General features: G+C 43.5%; 1 protein-coding gene across 3 annotated transcripts; it reads right to left on the bottom strand.

Moving 5' to 3' along the window:
• Positions 1 to 2,439: 2,439 nt before the first annotated feature.
• On the bottom strand, positions 2,440 to 19,313 carry LOC311283261 (uncharacterized protein). Of its 3 annotated transcripts, none has more exons than XM_084397607.1 (4): positions 19,192 to 19,313; positions 16,760 to 16,833; positions 3,233 to 4,433; positions 2,440 to 2,609 (listed from the first exon to the last, which is right to left on the bottom strand). In XM_084397607.1, the coding sequence occupies exons 3-4, from the start codon at positions 4,426 to 4,428 to the stop codon at positions 2,573 to 2,575; spliced, it is 1,233 nt and encodes a 410-aa protein (XP_084253733.1). In that variant the 5' UTR covers positions 4,429 to 4,433; positions 16,760 to 16,833; positions 19,192 to 19,313; the 3' UTR covers positions 2,440 to 2,572. The 3 variants fall into 3 exon arrangements, with proteins under 3 accessions (XP_084253733.1, XP_084253735.1, XP_084253734.1); XM_084397609.1 differs by having other exon boundaries at positions 3,233 to 4,428; XM_084397608.1 differs by having other exon boundaries at positions 19,175 to 19,278.
• Between the last annotated feature and the right edge of the window lie 1,535 nt (positions 19,314 to 20,848).

The raw sequence follows: 20,848 nt of genomic DNA, 5'->3' as shown, positions 1-20,848 counted from the left end.
GCAGACTACACCTGATGTCCACGTCGCTCACGCTGCCATCTTTCACAGGGACAGAACTCTAGTAGAGAGGTCTATGTTTCATTAAAATCAACACAAAATCTGGGTCATATATGTGTAACAATCACAAAGCAGGATGCAAATGCAAGTAAAAACACGCTTTATTAAGCCAGAGAAGATAGATGCAGGTCTGGCGGACACACAGATGGAACGTGACTCACGCAGGGACCTCGGCAGGCAACAGGTGGTGTGCTCGGTGATCCAGTGCAGTAATCCTCAGTGGTAGTGCGCGGTGAATAAGTGCAGAAGTAGTGATGTGACATTTGAAGCGAGGCGTCGGAGCTTGTGTCGAGAAAAAATGGGCGTGGCAGATGAAGCCGCGATTCGAGGCTTGTGTTGTTACATAGACTGTAAAAAAAGATGGACGACGCTCCCTTCGCTCTCTTCCATTGATGAGAACTGAAGCCGCCAGTGTCCCGATATGGAGCTGACATCTTGGAACTTGAGTCTGCGCAGTAGCGATCTCGGGACCAGACCTGCGCAGTAGTGAGCAGGAAGTAAAGCCGCGAAATCAACGCTCCGCCCTCACTCTCTCCTCAGTCCCTCCTCAATCTCCTCAGTCCTCTGAAGATCCCGAAAAAAATGTCCGTTGGTGCTTCAAGTGACTACTTCGCTCAGAGAACCTGTCAATCACAGCTGTCAATCATGACGTTACACCGCCGCATCACGTAACTAACTAAAAACCAACTTATTTTTGAAACAGACACTTGAACTTACATCAGCGTGATAAAAACGACAGCAATTGAAAGAAACCACCTTTGGAAAAAAGATATGTGAAGTGTAATTTAATTGTTTAGTTGGTCTCACGTCCCGTTGAATAACACGGGTAAGCGGGGCTTATGACCTATACTAGGACCAGTCACTGGGGGGCGATCGAGACGTTTTGGCTTCACTTTTCAGGGCTTGTGCGGCACGCTTGTGTTGTTAACATGAAAATCACGTGACTAATGACAAACGAGGCCTCGGTTTGTGTGGATACGTCATCAGTTCGGTCTGAGTGTCGCTTCCGAAAAAAGGAGGTTCGAAACTCGCGCCACTTTGTACAACATCACAACGCTCTGACAAAGACAGAGTAAAAACAGAGGGACTAAATAGGGTTCACTGATGTTCAGCAGCAGCGATCAGCGACCCCGCCCACAATCACACACACACACACACACACACACACACACATACAATGCAAGACAAGACGAAAAGAGACAGTGAATTCATGAATCGTGACAATATGTAGTCGAAATGTATCATAAATTTCGAATTTGATGCCTTCTTGACAGAGGAAAGACATAAAGTCACTTTAGGGCGCATTTGTGTGGAAAACAGCAACTCCCACAATGCACAGCTCCACAAGCCACTCCCATTAATCCAGCACTCCACCTATGAGGGATCCGCCTATCAGAGAAATCACTCTTCCGTCTACAAGGCTAGCTACACCCAGAGCTTGAAAATGGCATCGTTGATATTCTTTGCAGCAGACGGACTCTATCTCTGTGTCCGTAGGTGCACAGTGAGAGCACAGGCACCACCAGTCCGCCCCAGCTGGAGCCAGTCCGGGCTCCTCATCCGCGACAGGCAGGTCTTCTGCCTCCGCCTCCTGTTCCTCCATCCGCCTCCGCTGCTCTTCGCTATATTGCGCTCTTAATGGTAACCACGAACATCTGAGTCGAGCATCAGAATCGCATTCGACAGAAGAGCATTCGACTTTCAAAATCCTCTTCTTCCATATCATATTGAGTAACTTCACATCTGGCTCCACAGCGCCTGTTAGCTTAGCTTCCAAACAAGATGACAGATATTGCTTTTAGTTTCTCTAAGTGAAGTCCCACCCACTGATCTGTAATAGGTCTGTAGCGTGAGTGGGTCCCAACCCCTGGAAAAATGAGGACTGAGTGTTTGTAGTCTCAACCCCTCTACACAGAAATGGGATTTTTACATCATTATAAGCAGGAACTGCAACACTGAAATCTGTATTTCTCCCGTCTCAGGGGAAAATGAGGGAATAATGCATGACCATTCAAAAATATGACTGGGTTTCTAAAGATACAAAGCTTAATGCAAATGGGTGAAGTGTCCCTTTAAGTTTATCAAGTGACGAGAATACTTTTTGTGCACAAAAATAACGACTTTATTCAACTCTTCATGTTCTTCTGTGTGGGCCTCTGAGTTCACGTAGTGTAACAGCGCAGCGCGTCTGGGTTGTACGTCAGAATGTAGGCCCACTATTGGCCAGCATCACACACATCACACACATGACCAGCGCCGGCCAATAGTGAGCCTACGTTCACGGACTTTCAAGCCAGTCACACTTTTTCCAGCTCTTCACATCTCTAAATATTATTGTTATTTTTAATGTGATGACCAAAAACATGTGTCACAAAGCAGGTTGAAGCAGGGAACTTAACAACTTTATTAACAAAGAACATGAAACAAAACACTCTAGACAAGAAAACAGAACAACCTATAGCGACAACAGACAAGACACAGAACAGCCTAGCATCTTCAGTCCAAGAGCTGCAGTTCAGTTCAGCATCGTTCTGTTCACTGGAGGAGATAGCCTGAAAAATAAGTCAATAGAAAAATATGTCAGTGAAAGTAACTGTGCAGAACTGAAGAAACTGATCAGAGATTGTGGAAACAGATTCCTGGTTCAGAGAATGGGAGTTAGTGTTTTAGCAATTCAGAAAAACTGTAAACACAAATCAAAATTTTCAACTAAACTCACAAAACCATTGACTCTTCTCAAAATCAAACAGTGCTTTCAGATCATACACACACGAGTCAATAAAATAAGCACTATTGATCATCCATTAGACACTACATCAAAAAATGGAGAAAACAGCCTCTAGAACATTACAGAAAATAATAATATTGTATGCAGTAAACTATTTTTGCAATTACATAAAAAGCCTAGTAATTGCAACTGATAAGGTGAATATTGTATTCTGTATGCACTGCAAGTGTAGTATTTTACTGAATATTGAATATTAGGCCTATTGAATGTCTATTCAGCACTTGTCACAAATCTCTTACCTTAAAACAAATTTTTTAGGGTAGCTTGAAATTGAATATTTGCATAAATCTTTCATTGTCCACATTTGATTATTGCAATGGCTGATTTAGAAATTTATGTGCGGTGTATTATTAAAGTTAAATAAAGTAGAGACTGTTATTAACAAACCGGGAATTGCTGTGGATCCTCTCATGTGATTTCAGAGATGATGATCGACTGAATCTCTGGTCACAGTGTGGACACTTGTAAGGTTTTTCTCCAGTGTGGATCCTCTCATGTGTTTTCAGAGATGATGACTGACTGAATCTCTGGTCACAGTGTGGACACTTGTAAGGTTTTTCTCCAGTGTGGATCCTCTCATGTGTTTTCAGAGATGATGAGTGACTGAATCTCTGGTCACAGTGTGGACACTTGTAAGGTTTTTCTCCAGTGTGGATCCTCTCATGTGATTTCAGATGTGATGACTGACTGAATCTCTGGTCACAGTGTGGACACTTGTAAGGTTTTCCTCCAGTGTGGATCCTCTCATGTGATTTCAGAGATGATGATCGACTGAATCTCTGGTCACAGTGTGGACACTTGTAAGGTTTTTCTCCAGTGTGGATCCTCTCATGTGATTTCAGAGATGATGATCGACTGAATCTCTGGTCACAGTGTGGACACTTGTAAGGTTTTTCTCCAGTGTGGATCCTCTCATGTGTTTTCAGAGATGATGACTGACTGAATCTCTGGTCACAGTGTGGACACTTGTAAGGTTTTTCTCCAGTGTGGATCCTCTCATGTCTTTTCAGATGTTCTGATCGACTGAATCTCTGGTCACAGTGTGGACACTTGTAAGGTTTTACTCCAGTGTGAATTCTCTGATGCCGTTTTAAACAGTTGGCTGAAATAAAAATCTTCTCACACTCAAAGCACATGTACTCTCTTACACCAGTGTGAATTTTCTCATGTTCATGTAAATATGGCTGTCGTGAAAAACTCTTTCCACACACAGAACATGAATATGGCTTCTCCTTCGTGTGAACTCTCAGGTGGTTCTTCAGGTCTGATGCACGAAGAAATGTTTTGCTGCATTGATCACATGTGAACGGCTTCTCTCCGGTGTGGATCCTCATGTGATATTCAAGACTTTGTTTGCATGTGAAACTGTTTCCACACTGATCACATGTGAACGGCTTCTCTCCGGTGTGGATCCTCATGTGACGCTCAAGACTTTGTTTGGTTGTGAAACTGTTTCCACACTGAGTGCAGGTGAAAGATTTCTTGGCTCTTTTCTTTAAAAATATATTTTTAGTCTTTGAGCGTTTGACATGATGTTCCTCCTCCACTTCACTCAGTTCTTCTCTCTCCTCGCTCTCTTCCATCTGGTCTGACATGAAAGAAAAAAATGATGAAATTAAAATTTAAGTACATCAAAATAATTAAAAGAGAGAAATATAAAGTGAAAGGACATGAAAGTGAGCCCTGATATAACAGTAGAAAATAGACAACTGTTATAAAATGTTATGATAATTTGATGCCTTTTTATAAATTGATTATATATTCTTGAAACTTTCCATGAACGAGGTAAATTTATCTTCCAATTATTATTTTTAAAACATTATAGGCACGAATCCCATGTTTCTTTAGCAAGACCTATTAAATATATTTGATCAATGACACAATTATCTAACATGATATTAACATTAAAATATACAATACTGCCATATTTTGATACCAACTTTGAGATTTATATTTATTTTACTATCTGATCAAGGCGTAGTCTTTGACAAAAATGAGATTTTCTCCTCTTTTTTGTTTAAAATGTTGCCTTTATTTATGAAACTTGCCAACATTCAAGTGTTGATAAAAAAGAATGCATGAAGCTAATAAAATGTTTTTAAAATTAAAGTACAGTTAAAGGGACACTTCATCCATTTGCATTAAGCTTTGTATTGTTAGAAACCCAGTCATATATTATAATGAATGTGGATTTTTCATCCATTTTTCCCTGAGATGGGAGAAATAAGGATTTAAGTGTTTTACTTCCTGCTTATTATGACGTAAAAATCATCATTTTGCGTCATAATAAGCAGGAAGTCACATTTCATTGAAAAGTGTAGAGACTACAGACACTCGTTCCTCATCTTTCCCAGGGGGCGGGAACCGCTCACGCTACAGGCCTATTACAGATCAGTGGGTGGGACTTGACTTTCTGAAACTAAAAGCAATATCCTCCATCTTGTTTGGAAGCTAAGCTAACAGGCACTGTGGAGACAGATGTAAAGTTATGACAATAGCGGAGGAGAGTACTCAATATGATATAGAGGAAGAGGATTTCGGAAGTCTGATGCTTGAATCAGGTGTTTGTGGCTACCTTTACAAGCCGCATTATAGCGAAGAGCAGCCGAGGCAGAAGACCTGCGTGCCGCGGACGAGGAGCCCGGACTGGCTCGAGTTAGGGCGGACTGGTGGCGCCGGTGATCTCACTATGCAACTACGAACCGCTACGAACACAGAGATAGAGTCCGACTGTGGCAAAGAATTTCAACAATGACAACTTCTCCTGGATGAAATCTCTGAATCAGACGAGGACACGGACGTTTGTGTTGTGAATCAGACGAGGACACGGACGTTTGTGTTGTGAACTATCCTAGTTTCGCACCGCATCTGACTGAACATCCAGGTAACGTTACAATGCAATAATTCACCACTTCGAAAGAAATACAAATGAAGAGTAATTCACTAATGAGTTAGCCAACTAACTAGACATTTTGTGTGAAATTAATTTCAAGCTCTGGTGGTAGCTAGCCTTGTAGACGGAAGAGTTATTTCTCTTAGGCAGATATGCGCTTTCTGGATTAGTGGGAGTGGCTTGCGCAGCTGTGCAATGTGGTGCATTGTGGGAGTTGGTGTCTTTCATACAAATGCGTCCTGAAGTTACTTTCTTTCTTTCCTCGGCCAAGAAGGCACCAAATTCAAAATTAATTTTACATTTCGACTACATATATGACCCACTTTCAATAAAGATCAATGTTCCCATGGGTGAAATGCTCCTTTAAAGTTATTTTTCAAGTATAAAAAATAACATTTGAACATAGTAGTATAGGCCTACTGCAAGTGCAAAAATTATATATAAATAGTAAACTAAGTATAATGTTAAGTTCACTTAAAGAAAACTTGTAGTATAAAACTACTAAACTAGTAGTTTACTGAGAGTATACTTCAAAGTTGCTACAAGTATTAAAATGGTAAACTACTAGTATACTCATAAGTTCACTTGCAGTACAAATGAGAAACGTAATTATGAACTAGTTGTGCACTTAAAGTTTACTACTGTTACACTTATAGTACACTTAAACATATACTTTTATATACTAAAAGTGGGCCAATTTAGTCCCAAGCGGTATTAAAATAATACACTTACAAGTTTACTACTAGTACTAGGGGTGGCACGGTACATGAAAAAACATCCGAACCGTTCGGTTCACTTGTCTCGGTTCGGTGTGTGTGTGCGTCGCACGGTTCGACGCATGCACAATGTAGCCTCGTGCCCGTGCTAATACAATGCTAAATCATAAATCAGATGCATGTAGAATAACATTATGATGTCCAGCAATCGATTGAAATAGTACACTGGGTTTACTTAGACATTTAATGAGATCTACTCCACTATGTCGTTTTTTCACGTGAATAAATACATAGATCGACTGTTTCACGTATGTACTTTAATTGTCCAGTGGCAGAACTTTTGCCAAGCGTGTCAGAGGTTCTGAGTTCTAATCCGCACTCGTATATTTTCTTTTTCTTTTTCATCAAAACCGATTATGTTTATCAGTGGTTGTATATCATATCAAGCAGGGACAGATTTGTGTGAATTTTGTTTGTGATTTCACCGTAACGAATAGAGAGTCTCCTCAACGGATTGAAGTGCGCGTCCGAGTGAAGACTGTGCAGCGTGTGCGCGAGCCACAAGAGAACACTGTATCAGCGCCACTGATTGCTTCTTATTTAACAAACGAACGAAACGAATAAGTTGCTAGTTAACTGGAGATGTTTTATTTATTTGTATTGGTACATCCGTGCCGCGAGATATCGACCCTGGCAAAAAGTGGTAGGTACATGTCCCACCTGCAAATTACGCCTATGATGACGAGACACGAGGAGAAATTGACAAAGAACTGTCCGACACAGCCCACGTAGCTCTCACTACAGATGGATGGACCTCCAGGGCCACTGAAAGTTTCCTCACGGTGACCGCTCACTCACTATATTACTTCGAAATGGGAAATGAGAAGCTGCGTTTTGCAAACACGCCCCATTTATGAAATAAATAAATAAATAAATAGATAATTAAGCTATATATCATATGCTGAAGTAAATTTTTGGAGTGTTAAAGATTAAAAGAAAAAATAACAACAAGAACCGTACAGAACCGAAAACCGTGACCCTAAAACCGTGATATGAACCGAACCGTGGGTTTTGTGAACCGTGCCACCCCTAACTAGTACATATTGACATTAGTATACTTACTAGATAATGTATACTTAAAAATATACTTGAACATTATTTAAGTATACTTCATAAAATTAACTTTAAGCATACTTCTTTTTCATAAGGGTACATATGATCCGAAGTAACTAGTAACTAGCTACTTGAGTAGTTTTTTCATAGTATACTTTTTACTCTTACTCAACTAACTATTAAGAGTAAAAATTTCTTGTACTTTTACTTGAGTACAGTTTTTGGATACTCTTCCCAGCTCTGCGCAGAGTGTGACGTCATATCACGACCATTGCAGTGTCTGTAGAAACTTCACATGCTCAAAGTGTAGAGTGGCCGTGGCTTTAACTAGTTTTAAATTAACACATTTTATTAGCTTTAACTGTGTCCTACATGTTTTACTCAACCCTGTTACTTCTAACATGATTTTCCTCCTTTCAAAAACAGAGCATTTCTTATGCTGCGTTCACACCGAATGCGAATTGAGCGTCTGGAGTGAGTGACTTCCATGTTAAGTCAATGTAAATACACATCTGGAGGTCCTGCGGTGCGATAGACGCATTTAGTGCAGCGCGATTTTGAGCGTCTGGCGCAAGTGATTTTCTTTCACACATTTATTTGAGAGAATTCGCGTCTAAACTTTGGTGTCTATTCAAGCCGCGTTAACCAATCAGGAGCCTGCTTGCTGCTGTCACGTGGTGAAGTGACCAGTGTCCTGGAGGGTGATCCTCGTTCCGATGCGGGACAACAGGTCATCAAACTGATCACGGGACAGGTGGAAGTACCGCTGAAAGGGGCCGTCATCCAGGCGCAGCTCCTCAAGTGGTGAAACTCGCCAAACGTCTCGGATTACGACTGTAACCCTTGTTCCATGAGAAAGGGAACGAGAACTGCGTCGAATGACACTTTGGGGGAACGCCCCTCAGCGTAGCGCCTCTGAAGTATGAATGAAACTAAACCAATCCTGATTGGTGTTGCGTCATGACGTAATGTGTGACGGCATATGCGGAAGCTACAAAAGGACGCCGGCACACAACAGAGATAGCATTCTGTGATGAAGCAAGCGCTCCCAGGCAGGGGGAGGTGTGGCGAAGGGACGCAGTTCTCGTTCCCTTTCTCAGGGAACAAGGGTTACAGTCGCAACCCGAGACGTTCCCTTTCGAGGGAACTCGAACTGCGTCGAATGACACTTTGGGGGAACGAGTACCCACTATGCCACAACGAGCCCTGCCTGTCCTAGTGTGAAGCTGCGCACAGGCACACTTAGGACGAGAGCACAAGGGTGCCAGGTGTCGATGGAATGTCCAGGCTGTAAAATCTAATAAAAGTGTGAGGGGTGGCCCATCCTGCTGCATCGCAGACTTCCTGGATCGGGGCCCCTGATAGGAGGGCTCTAGAGGACGCCATGCCTCTGGTAGAGTGAGCCCTCACGGCCAGAGGTGAAGGCAAATTGCGCACCTGGTAGGCCATAGATATAGCTTGGACAATCCAGTTGCTAATGGTCTGTTTGGAAGCGGGAAGCCCCTTTTTGGGCGACCCGAAACACACTAACAACTGGTCTGACTTCCGCCATGAGGAGGACCTCTGGATATATATTTTGAGAGCTCTGACAGGGCAGAGCAGGTGAAGTCTCTCCTCATCCGCCGTCACGTGAGGTGGAGGATGAAAAGCCTGCAGAACCGTAGGCCGTGCCACATTAGATGGCACCTTGGGCAAATAGCCCGGCCTAGGATGTAGGATGGCTTTGATGTTGCCTGGAGCAAACTCCAGGCACCCGTTAGATATAGAGAGCGCCTGGAGATCTCCTACCCTCCTCAGGGAAGTAATGGCCAACAAGAAAGCCACCTTTAGGGAAAGGTTCTTGGCCTCAGCCGACTCCAGCGGTTCGAAGGGGGCCTCAACCATCCCTTCGAGAACCACCGCCAGGTCCCAAGTGGGAACCCTGGTACGAGCCGCAGGTCTCATCCTCCAAGCCCCACGGGGAAACGTACGACCAACTGCTGTCTCCCCAGAGGCCCATCACTCAGAGGAGCGTGGAAAGCCGAAATGGCAGCCACGTACACCTTGAGAGTGGACGGGGTAAGACCAGCCGAGAAGCGATCTTGGAGGAACTCCAGCACTGAAGCCACTGGGCAGTTACCTGGGTCCACCTCACGCTCTCTGCACCATACGGTGAAAACATTCCATTTTAGGCCGTACAATTTCCTCGTGGAGGGAGCTCTACAGCTGAGTATGGTCTCCACTACTCCTGCTGACAGGCCGGCCTCTCGGTACTGTGCCCCCTCAGGGGCCAGACCCACAGTTTCCATAGTTCGGGCCGAGGGTGAAATATTGAGCCCTCTGCCTGTGTCAGCAGGTCCCTCCTGATGGGAAGCTCCCATAGAGGGCCGTCCAGGAGTAATATAATGTCTGAGAACCATACTCGGGCCGGCCACAACGGGGCTACCAATAATAGACTGATCCCGTCGCGACGAACCCTCTCTAGAACTCCCGGGAGCAGAGCGATCGGGGGAAATGCATACAGACGCAGCCTCGGCCACGTCTGTACCATGGCATCCAACCCCAGCGGGGCTGGATGTGTGAGGGAGAACCACAGTGGACAGTGAGTCGTCTCTCGAGACGCGAATAGATCCACCTCCACTGGGCCGAACCTCTGACATATTAGCTCCACCACCTCGGGATGGAGTCTCCATTCCCCGGGCCTCAGCCCCTGCCTCGACAGGATGTCTGCTCCCTGATTCTGATTCCCTGGGATGTATGTTGCTCTGAGAGACAACAATTTCCCCTGGGACCACAGGAGGATCTGATGCGCCAGTCTGCATAGAGGGCGAGACCTCAGTCCCCCTTGATGGTTTATATAGGCCACCACCGACATATTGTCCGTCCTCACAAGGACGTGATGACCCTTGAGGTCCGGCAGGAAGCTCCTCAGAGCTCGGAACACTGCCAACATTTCCAGGCAGTTTATATGCCAGGATGAATGATGGTCCTGCCATAGACCTCTCATAAAGCGGCCGTCCATGACCGCGCCCCAGCCCGTGAGGGAGGCGTCTGTCGAAACGGCTTTCCGGCGACATGACGCTCCCAGCACGGGACCTTGGGACAGAAACCAAGCTTTCTTCCACATAGATAGGGAAGGCATCTGCGCGTAACCCTGATCATGCGAATGGGTTTCCCCTTGGGGAGAACCCCTTGGTTTTCAACCACCACTGCAAGGGCCTCATGTGCAGGAGACCGAATGGAATGATGTTGGATGCTGCTGCCATGAGCTCTAACACTCTCTGAAAATGTTTTACAGTGATGGCCTGGCCTAGCTTTATTCTGGTCACCGTGGCCAGGATGGATTCGATCCGTGCAGGAGACAATCGTGCCCGCATCGTGACCGAATCCCACACCACTCCCAGGAACGTGGTTCTCTGGGCTGGTGCCAACACGCTCTTTTTCGTGTTGAGTCTCAACCCCAGGCTCTGGATGTGGGCAAGGACGACATCTCGATGCCGAACTGCCAGCTCTTGTGACTGGGCCAGAATCAGCCAGTCGTCGATATAATTGAGGAGCCTGATACCCTGAAGCCTCAGCGGTGCTAGAGCTGCATCCATACATTTTGTAAATGTGCGAGGGGAGAGAGCTAGGCCGAACGGAAGAACCCGATATTGGTACGCTTCGCCCCCGAAAGCGAACCTCAGGAACTTCCTGTGAGATTGAAGGATGGAAATGTGGAAGTATGCGTCCTTCAGATCTATCGTGACAAACCAATCCTCGGATTGAATTTGGTTCACGATGATGGGAATAGTGAGCATCTTGAACCTGAATCTCCTCAGAGACCGATTCAAGTGCCTGAGATCTATTATTGGACGCAACCCCCCATCCTTCTTGGGAACTATGAAGTAGCGGCTGTAAAACCCGGACTCCCTGTCTGGAGGAGGAATACGTTCTATAGCCTCTTTTACCAGCAGAGAGTTTACTTCTTGTTCCAATACCCGACTCTGCTCTGGGTCGACTACAGTCCAGACCACCCCGTTGAACTTGGGTGGGCGGGAACCAAACTGTAGTCTGTACCCCTTTTGCATGGTGCGCAGAGCCCAAGGAGAAATATTCTCGAGGCTGGCTTCGGGTATTAATCGGGATTCGTTCTTGGCCCCCTGAAGCGGATCTCCGGCAGGGTTCGACCGAAAACGATTCTCGATGTGCGGACGCGAATGCTGCCTGGCCGCAAGCCTGTGGGGCGGACAGTGCAGGGCGCGTTCGCTGGAAACCGATGCGTCCCGAAGCGCACTTGACGGCGGGAAGTCGACATCGATTTCCTGCGGGCTCCGCGGAGGAGGCGACCTCGATCGCTCCCCCACGGGTGGGGCCGCCCGCAGAGGACCTAGGCTGGCTAGGACCTCTTTGTTGAAGCCTTTTTCGCCTGCAGGACGGCCCTCAGGTCGCCCTGCTTAGGCTGAGGCTTCGGCTGAGAGCGTCGTCTATGCCCCCATGCTGTTTGAGGGGGGGCTCTAGAAGCGACGCTCTCTTTTTGCGCCTGTCTGTAGGCGGAGGAGCTGGTGGATGGCTGCGGCTGCCCACTGGGGGCAGGCTTCTTAGGCTTGGAGCGGCGAGGGAGATATTGCCTGAAGGCTGCAGATTGTTTCTTCGCCTCCTGAAACCTGTCGACGACGATGTTAACTGAGTCGCCGAACAGGCCAGAAGGCGAAATCGGGGCATCAAGGAGGAAAGCCCTGTCCTTCTCCTTGATGCCCGACAGATTTAACCATAGGTGCCTCTCCGAGACCACCATTGCCGCCATGGAACGTCCGATAGCACGGGCCGTCTCCTTGGTGACTCGGAGAGACAGATCTGCAGCCTTCCTCAACTCCGCAATATCTTCTGGAGTTGGACCCTCGCCCTCATCAATATCCTTAAGAAGGTCGGCCTGGTACGCCTGCAGTACAGCCATAGTGTGCAGACTAGCACCAGCCCGACCCGCAGCCATATAAGCCCTGCCCACTAACGATGATGTTTCGCGGCATGGTTTAGTGGGCAGCACCGGGGTTTTTAGGGATGATGCAGACTCGGGGGCTAAATAGGTGGCAAGCGGCTGTTCCACCCGAGGCATCATCCCATAACCGTTCTCTCGCCCCCCCAAAATATTACTATAATTTAAAACAGGGGGGTTGGACACGCGAGATGAGTGTGGATTTTTCCACGATTTACACAACTCGTTGTGTAAATCGGGAAAGAACGGCAAACCCCGATGGCGAGGTTGCTCTCTGTGCTGCAGGAAACGCTTGTCCAACTTGCTTTTATTAAGCGTTTCCTGCCTCTCATGTGGCCAACTGATATTAAGACGGGCCACTGCACGAGAGACAACCTCCACCAGCTCCTCATATGCGGGGACATGGGGTGGCGAGTCATCCCCAAAATCCCTGCCTTCGATGCTGAGCACGTCTACTTCCTCAGAAGCAGACAGCTCAAGCATCAAGCGCTTTGCTGAAGAACAGAAAGCTATCTCTGTTGTGTGCCGGCGTCCTTTTGTAGCTTCCGCATATGCCGTCACACATTACGTCATGACGCAACACCAATCAGGATTGGTTTAGTTTCATTCATACTTCAGAGGCGCTATGCTGAGGGGCGTTCCCCCAAAGTGTCATTCGACGCAGTTCGAGTTCCCTCGAAAGGGAACTGGGTTCGCCTCCGGAGGGTCTGGTGGACCCAAGTACGGCGACGATTACCCCTATGCCGCTCTTCTGCTCTCCAGAGCAAATACGAGCGGTGACTCTCTCGATGAATACTCAATCAACATCAGCCATCTTGCAAACAGCCTAGCACTTGCCCCTCCCACAAGAAGCGGATTTCGCCTCGAACACGCGTCTATTCACTTCAAACGCTCGTCCAATTCGCTTTGGACGCGTGAGTGGATTCAAAATGTTCAAGCGTCCAACTAGACGCGATAGAAGCAAATTTGACACTCAATTCCCGTTCGGTGTGAACGCAACATTAAAATTGTGACATCATCTGGGCTTTTTCAACAGCATGATGGGAGGACAAGAAAATAAATCTCAATCCATAGACTCAGTTTTTACACAAACTGGAGCATTGACTGCATTCATCAACCCTGTTACCAAAGTTACTGTAAGAAGAATCTCTATAACTATGAATAACTTGTATGAAATTTGACAAATACAACTTTATCAGTAACTTGGTGTTTACTGTTTATTCTTACACCGTGTCCTAACCAGACGCGACGCAATAAGATTCCAGCGACAAATAATGTGTCTGTCCACACTAGACGCGACGCGACTGCGAAATGCGTCAAAATCAATCAAAACCAGAGCCAATCAGAACAGTGTGTGGGCGGAGTCTCGTGGCGAGTGCACGGCACCATATAGTAATCTCTTCACGGCACTCGAAAGAAAGTGGATAAGTAGCTACATAATCAAATTCACAAATATTACACCATTTAAACATTATTAAAAATACATAGGCTGAGTTACTAAAACAATCTTTGTCAAAGAATACACTTGTTTGTTCACAGTTTGAACGTTCTTGTTCCCATTTGTTTAATTTCAAGATCTGAGGTGAATTATCCATTATTGCTTTTACAGCTTCAAAGCTGGAGCACTAAATAACATTCAACGTCACATTACACGCTTTTAACATTAAATAAAGCACATAAACAGTACCTGAGATTATCATTGCCACACTTTGTGTTTGTTGTTCCAGCGCGACGTTGCAGAAAAAAAAATAGAAACCGTTTCTAAAATAGAATCGTCGCGTGTTGCCGTCGCCCCTGATTAACATGGAAAAGATACCTTTTATCGCGTGTCGCAGCATCGCGTAGCGTGTAGTTAGGACACGGTGTTAAAAAAAAAAAAGTACACTAGGTTGAAAATGACTAAAATTCTGGTAACACTGTTGCAAATTGGGAACCAGACATAAAATAAATGTAAAATAAAAAAGTATTTAGCTTGATCTGATGTTGACAATCAATATAAAAATGTCTCAAACCTCCCTTTACTGACCATTTTTTGAAAATAAAACCCAGAACATTCTGTACCATTTCAGGCCTCCAGACTAAAGGCCATTGCACACTGAGTCCGAAATTTGCATCCGAAATTTTCGCACGTAAAAAAAAAAAATCGACCTCACGTTATGTCAATCATGCTTGCACACTGTCTACGAAACTTTCGTCCGTAAAAAAAAAATTCGGATTGGGTTCGATTTTCTGCGTTTCTCACATCCACAGCCAGTGTTTTGTGAGGTTTTTTGAAAATTCAGAGCCACCGTACAAGCGAACGACAAAATCCAGAATGACGTCTGACAAGTTGATACACTTCGTCTCGCAGCACAAGTACTGTATGAAAAACAAAATGCGGATTACAAAGACACTGAATAAAATATAACCTGTATACAGCTGTTCTGTCTGCCCAGCGCTTCTGCCGGCCGCGCGTGTGTGTGTGTGTCCGTCCATAGACATACTGCCAGTTTCTGTTCAGGATCGATTGGTTCACGGAAATTGGTGGTCTTCTTTTTAATATGTGACTCCAGTATCGCTAGCAAAGCATCAAACTGTTCCACTGACATTCTGAGGTAAATTTTGAATCGTTTGGGATAATTTCGCAACTCCTTGATAAGGAGGTGAAACTCTCCTTCCTCTCGGCGCAATCTCAGGATTGGATGGACCCAATATTTCCTCTTTCTTTTTAAGAAGAAAGAGGGCAACAAATTCATCCTCACTGCTTGACGAATCCATTTAGTATTTTTTGCGTTTTTTTCCGCAGAGGTTTAATAAATACGCATCGGACTCAGTGTGCAAAGTTTCTGTGCGTGACGAATTTTACTGCTGACGAACACGAAAAAACGCATACGAAAATTTCGGACTCAGTGTGCAATGGCCTTAACTTTTTTCACTAGGAGCGCTGGAGCCCCTGACTGAACATTTTAGGAGCGCAAGCAGAAAATTTAGGGGCACACCTTAAATCAGCTTGCAATGCAATTATTTCAAATTTCCCCCAAATAACTGTATACTGACAAATTATTTAATAATAAATAGACTTAACGTACAGATATTACAATGTGCAGTTTTTTTTTTAAATTCACAGGCTCCAGACTAACATCTGAGTGCAGCGGCACCGCAGACACTGAGTTCTGCAGAAACAAACAAAACATATCTGGTAGGACTGGGGCTGACAATAAAGCACTAAGCTTAAGGTATGGAGGGATTATTGGGTCAGATTTAAAACTAAAAGTCTAAAACTAAAAGTCTTAAATGAAAACTAAAAGTCTAAATTTGAAACTAAAAGTCTAAGTCGAAAATTTATTTGGTATTTAGGATTGGGCATTTGGTATTTAGGATAGGGCATTTTGTATTTAGGATTGGGCATTCCCTCCAGCCCTGCTCGCTCGCTCGCTCTGTTTGGTTTCATTACAGTGCTCCTTAGCACTGGGAGCTCCCTCTGCTGTCCATAAGGTGCCTCTGCGCACCAGCCATTTCAAACCCAGCCTCCAGTATTTGGGCCCCGCCTCCTTATTTGCATACACTCCTCAATCCTCAATCCTCAAATGCCCAATCCTAAATCCCCAAATTCCCAATCCTAAATCCTAAATGGCTAAATGATTAAATGCCCAATCCTAAATACCAAATTCCCAATCCTAAATCCCTAAATGCCCAATCCTAAATGGCTAAATGACCAAATGCCCAATCCTAAATACAAAACGCCCTATCCTAAATACCAAATGCCCAATCCTAAATACCAAATTAATTTTCGACTTTTAGTTTCAAATTTAGACTTTTAGTTTTCGTTTAAGACTTTTAGTTTTAGACTTTTAGTTTTAAATCTGACCCAATAATCCCTCCATATGGTTAGAGTTACTGCATTAAATCCATGGTGAATGTTGCTGATTTGTGGGCTGAAAGCCTTATAAGTGTCTCTCCTGGTTTCCACGTCAGCGCTGTTTGATCTGATATCTATGGTTTATAACAGAGAACTCTGCGCCGAATCAGAATGTTTCTCACTGGATCTCGCAGAGATGATGTTATCAATTCTGGGGCGAATTCAATGGATTTCTTCAAATATTTGGTCGCACCGGCAGGAAAAATAGTCGCATTTCTATTTTTCCTGCCGAGCCCTGCATTTCATTGTTTAACTGTTTATCTAAATCTGATAAAGTGCTTGAATGTTTCTAACAAGAATGTTCTTCAGCTTCATGAATGAATGAAGAATAAACACCAACCTTTCTTTGTTCTCTTTGTTCTTGCAGTGGGAGGAGCTTCACTGATGATGTATTCCAATGTGGGAGGAGCTGATCTGCCAAAATCAAATATTTCAATTACTGAGTTTGTTTTTATAAAAAATGACACTTCTAAGCATTTATGTCTGTCTATCTATTCATCGTACAGTAACTGATGCCAATTCATTAATTATTTGTATTGCTAATCCTAAAATTATTCTGCTTCTTCATTAAAATACAAGATAATATAAATAATTCTTCCAAAAATAATTATGTTTGATTATTATTCAAATTATTATAATATACTCATAACATTTAATAGCCTACTTTTTTCAGGATTCTTAGTTAAAGAACAGCATCTTAAAACAGAAATATTTTGTACCAATATATATCGTTCAAAAGTTTGGGGTCAGTAATTTTCTTTCTTTCTTTTTTTAAAGAAATTCATAATTATATTCAGCAAGGATGTGCCAAATTGATTAAAAGAAAAGTGACAGTAAAGCATAGACTGTAAAAAAATATGGACGTAGTGTCCGTGACGTCACCCGTAGGTTTCTGAAGAGCATTTTTGAAGCCTAAAGTGGGCGGAGCCGGCCGTCGCCATCTTGGCCTGGCGTCACTCCCGGAATACAGAAAATAGACAAACAGGCGGGGCGTGAGTGGAGCTGAGGAGCCTGGCTATCTGAAATCACCTAGCTCGACGTGATCGAGTTAGCTGATGATGTAAAGCCAATTAAACGTTCCTATTTTTGCCCTTCGAAATATTATAATAGTTAAAAGACATGGCTACAAGTGAGACTGTGTATTACTTCGAGAGTGTTTGTGTGTGACAGTGCTTTATGTGCATACATGTCCGTCACTCTTTCATGGTCCGTCAGCGCGGCATCGCTCAAGTTCGTAGAAAGCTTATTCAGTCCATTTTAAATTCTGATGTTGGCCGTCTCTCAAATGGGTTATGGTTTAACCGTTAAACCATAGATATTGCCTTTGAAGTGCAAGTAACAAGTTAAATGCGCTAGAAAATCTGCGCTCATTCACGGACGGAGAAAGCGCCGACGCCCGCATGATTTCATCTGACGGTAACTTACATATTAGCATATTATAATCCATCTGTTCCATGGGAGCAGAACGAACGAGCATTTATTGACGTTTTAAATTTGAAAACCCCAATTGTCAGACATCCATTAGTGCATCATGTTCACAGAGGAAAACAACTGAAATACAGCGCTGGTTGTTCTCTCGAACGATAACGACGGAATCCAAAGACGTGGGCTTTGTAACGTTACCCAAGTATGAAATAATAATCCCGAAAAAAAGCACAAACACTGCAGAGATGGCAAGTTCAGCAGCTAACATTGCTGAGGTGAAGTGACGGCTAGTAACAGCAGACAAACGGCTAGCACTGACAGCGGCAATCCATCTGTCACTCAAGTGGCTTGGCCACACCCTTAAATTTAAATATTAATCAACTAAACGGACGAGTTATAAAATAATTCACCCCCCTCACAGTTGTTATGAAGGGCAAAATTAGCTGTATAGACCAAATCCACATATAGACACCAGGCTTTAAACACGTTTTTTTCTGCTGTAAAATTTGGCATTTTAACATGGGGGAGATACAGATTTGACTCACTTCTGACAACAGCCTCAAGCGGCCAGTCAACGAATTGCAGTTTAACTCACTTCCGTGTTGGTTTCAAGAGAGAGACGGGGAGGTTGCCGCTTGCAGTAAAGACTTGTGACAATAAGTGACTTGAAATACTACTTGATTGGTCGGTGTATTATACATAACAAACAGGCTTCAATGAATTATGTAATATTTTAAAATATGTGCCTTTTATTCTACATTTTATTATTGAAAAAAAAAAAGGTAAAAAATTGCCGTCGAGCCATTTAGGCCTAAGCACTGAGAGAACCATATCTGGCTCGAGCATCGGTTCCGAGCAGACTGTGGAATACCTATACGTTTACACCAGTGCATTTTCATTTTAAAACGCATAACCTGCACGCATAACACACACACACACTGACACACACACACTAATCCGGACTCCGGAGTGACTCTTCAGTCAAGACAGTCACACGCAAGTGACGTAGGCTAACCCATAGCAACGTATTATGGCAACGACACCTCAGACTGACAGAAACGTAGAAATAAACGTAAATTTAGGCAACTTTAATTTTGTACACATTGTCATGTTAATTATAATCAAATGCATTTTGTTTTATTAAAGTGAAGGGGCACCCAAAGCCCCCCCCCCCCCCACCCCTGCACGTAAATGTTTCAGTAGGAAGAGTGGAAGACGCCAGAAAGACGCACAAGTATCGCTGTGATCGATGAAAACAATACAGAATTGAGCCTGTCACTTAATCAAACTGTATAAAGTGTGTTTGATGGTTATTAAATATGATAAATACCGTGAACTTCTCCTCACCTCAGAAGACTCGACTCCGCTCTGACTCACTGAAACTCAATGACTGAAGAGGCGCGAACGAGCGGTGACGTCATCGGCCGCCAACTGTAGAGGATCGAAGACGCGCCAAAATACTATTCATAACGACAAAACATCTATATACATCAACAATAACACACACAAAAACTGCACACTTTATTCCAACTGCTCTCTTTCTGCTGGTTGTGTAAAGCTGTGTTGAGATGTAGATCATTTCAGTTTATTTAGTAGAAACTGTGTGTTGTTTAAAGTTCATAGTAATTGTTCTGACTTCATGAAGCTTTGATTTCAGTCATGTGTGAGTCATTCTAGAATTATTGGTACATTTTACGTCTCTAAACTAAAATCTAAAATTACTGAGAAAATTTTAGATTTTTTTTTAGAAAAATAAAAACAAAACAAAAAAAACCCTTTAATTAATTTTGAATAATAATATACTTCATTACATGGCTTGGTTGAATTCTAATGTAGAATGCGGTGTGTTATTTCTTGATAACAGACGCTGCGAAGTATAACACACCGTTGCCATGAAAAACAGAGCATTGCTATGGATGCAGGATTCTAACCGTAGAGACGGACAGAACCGCGTCGGGGTCCCGATCAGCCTGTCGGGGGTTGTATTCGCTATAACAACCGCCTCGCTCTACATTATCCCTTACATATATTACACTATCATTTAAAATAATGCTTTATGTATATTTAGGGACATTTTTTTTGAAAATATTCTTTATTGAAATATTCTAATATGACTCCCAATCCACCTATTATTGTCTGCCATTGCCTCCTGATTCATGTATTCAACTTGAACTATCATGTAATAAGTCAAACAATTGCATAGAATATTCATATTTTTGTATTTTATATAATTTAATTAATAAAAAAAAAAAAAGATTTTGTGTCTATAAAACAACATAAAAATCTCCAAAGTATTCATAGAAAAAGCATGTGAACTGTACCAAGTGATGTCACTTCCTCTGGCAGGAAACTCTAGAAGGCAGTGAGGTATGTCATTATTCTTTTCTCATTCATTTGTACAAAATGTTTAGGGTACACCAATAGCAGATTAATTATTTGTCAAATCTGTTATCGTGATAGTAAGAGCCCTAATTTAAGTAAGCAATAAGGTACGAGAGGCTGTGCTCGTGAATAAGTAACGGAAGCGGAGTGCCTGCAACCACTTCAGCCGTTACTTATTCACCATACAGCACTTGCCTCGAGTACCTTATTGCTTTAATAAAACGGTTGACACACAATACAAATATTAAAGCCGAAAAATATTTATCTATGCAACTTTCATAAGTAAAATCACTAAAAGCATTCCTTCCGCTGGAAAAAATAGTCCCTGACCGTAAACAGCAACAGAAGTTACATACATTATTTTGCCAATAGATGGCAGCAAAGACTGTCTTATGAATGAGTCAGTCAGTAGAGAAGACTATTATATTGAAAAGACTCAAACTTGTTTTCACGGAGAAGGAAGACGCAACTGACCGATGACTAACGTTATAGGCACGGGAAAACCCCTTAACGGTTAACTGTTAAAAGGACAAGATATCGCAGCGGACATTCAAACGGATTATTTTATTATGAATATAGGACTGACCTGAAGGAAAATGCAATGTCTACTGTGAATGCAGGT

The sequence above is a fragment of the Rutilus rutilus genome (assembly GCF_951802725.1).
Source record: "Rutilus rutilus genome assembly, chromosome: 23".
In the NCBI taxonomy this organism is placed as follows: Eukaryota; Metazoa; Chordata; class Actinopteri; order Cypriniformes; family Leuciscidae; genus Rutilus; species Rutilus rutilus.
The sequence above is the reverse complement of the archived record's forward strand: the minus strand, read 5'-3'. Positions and strand labels throughout refer to the sequence as shown.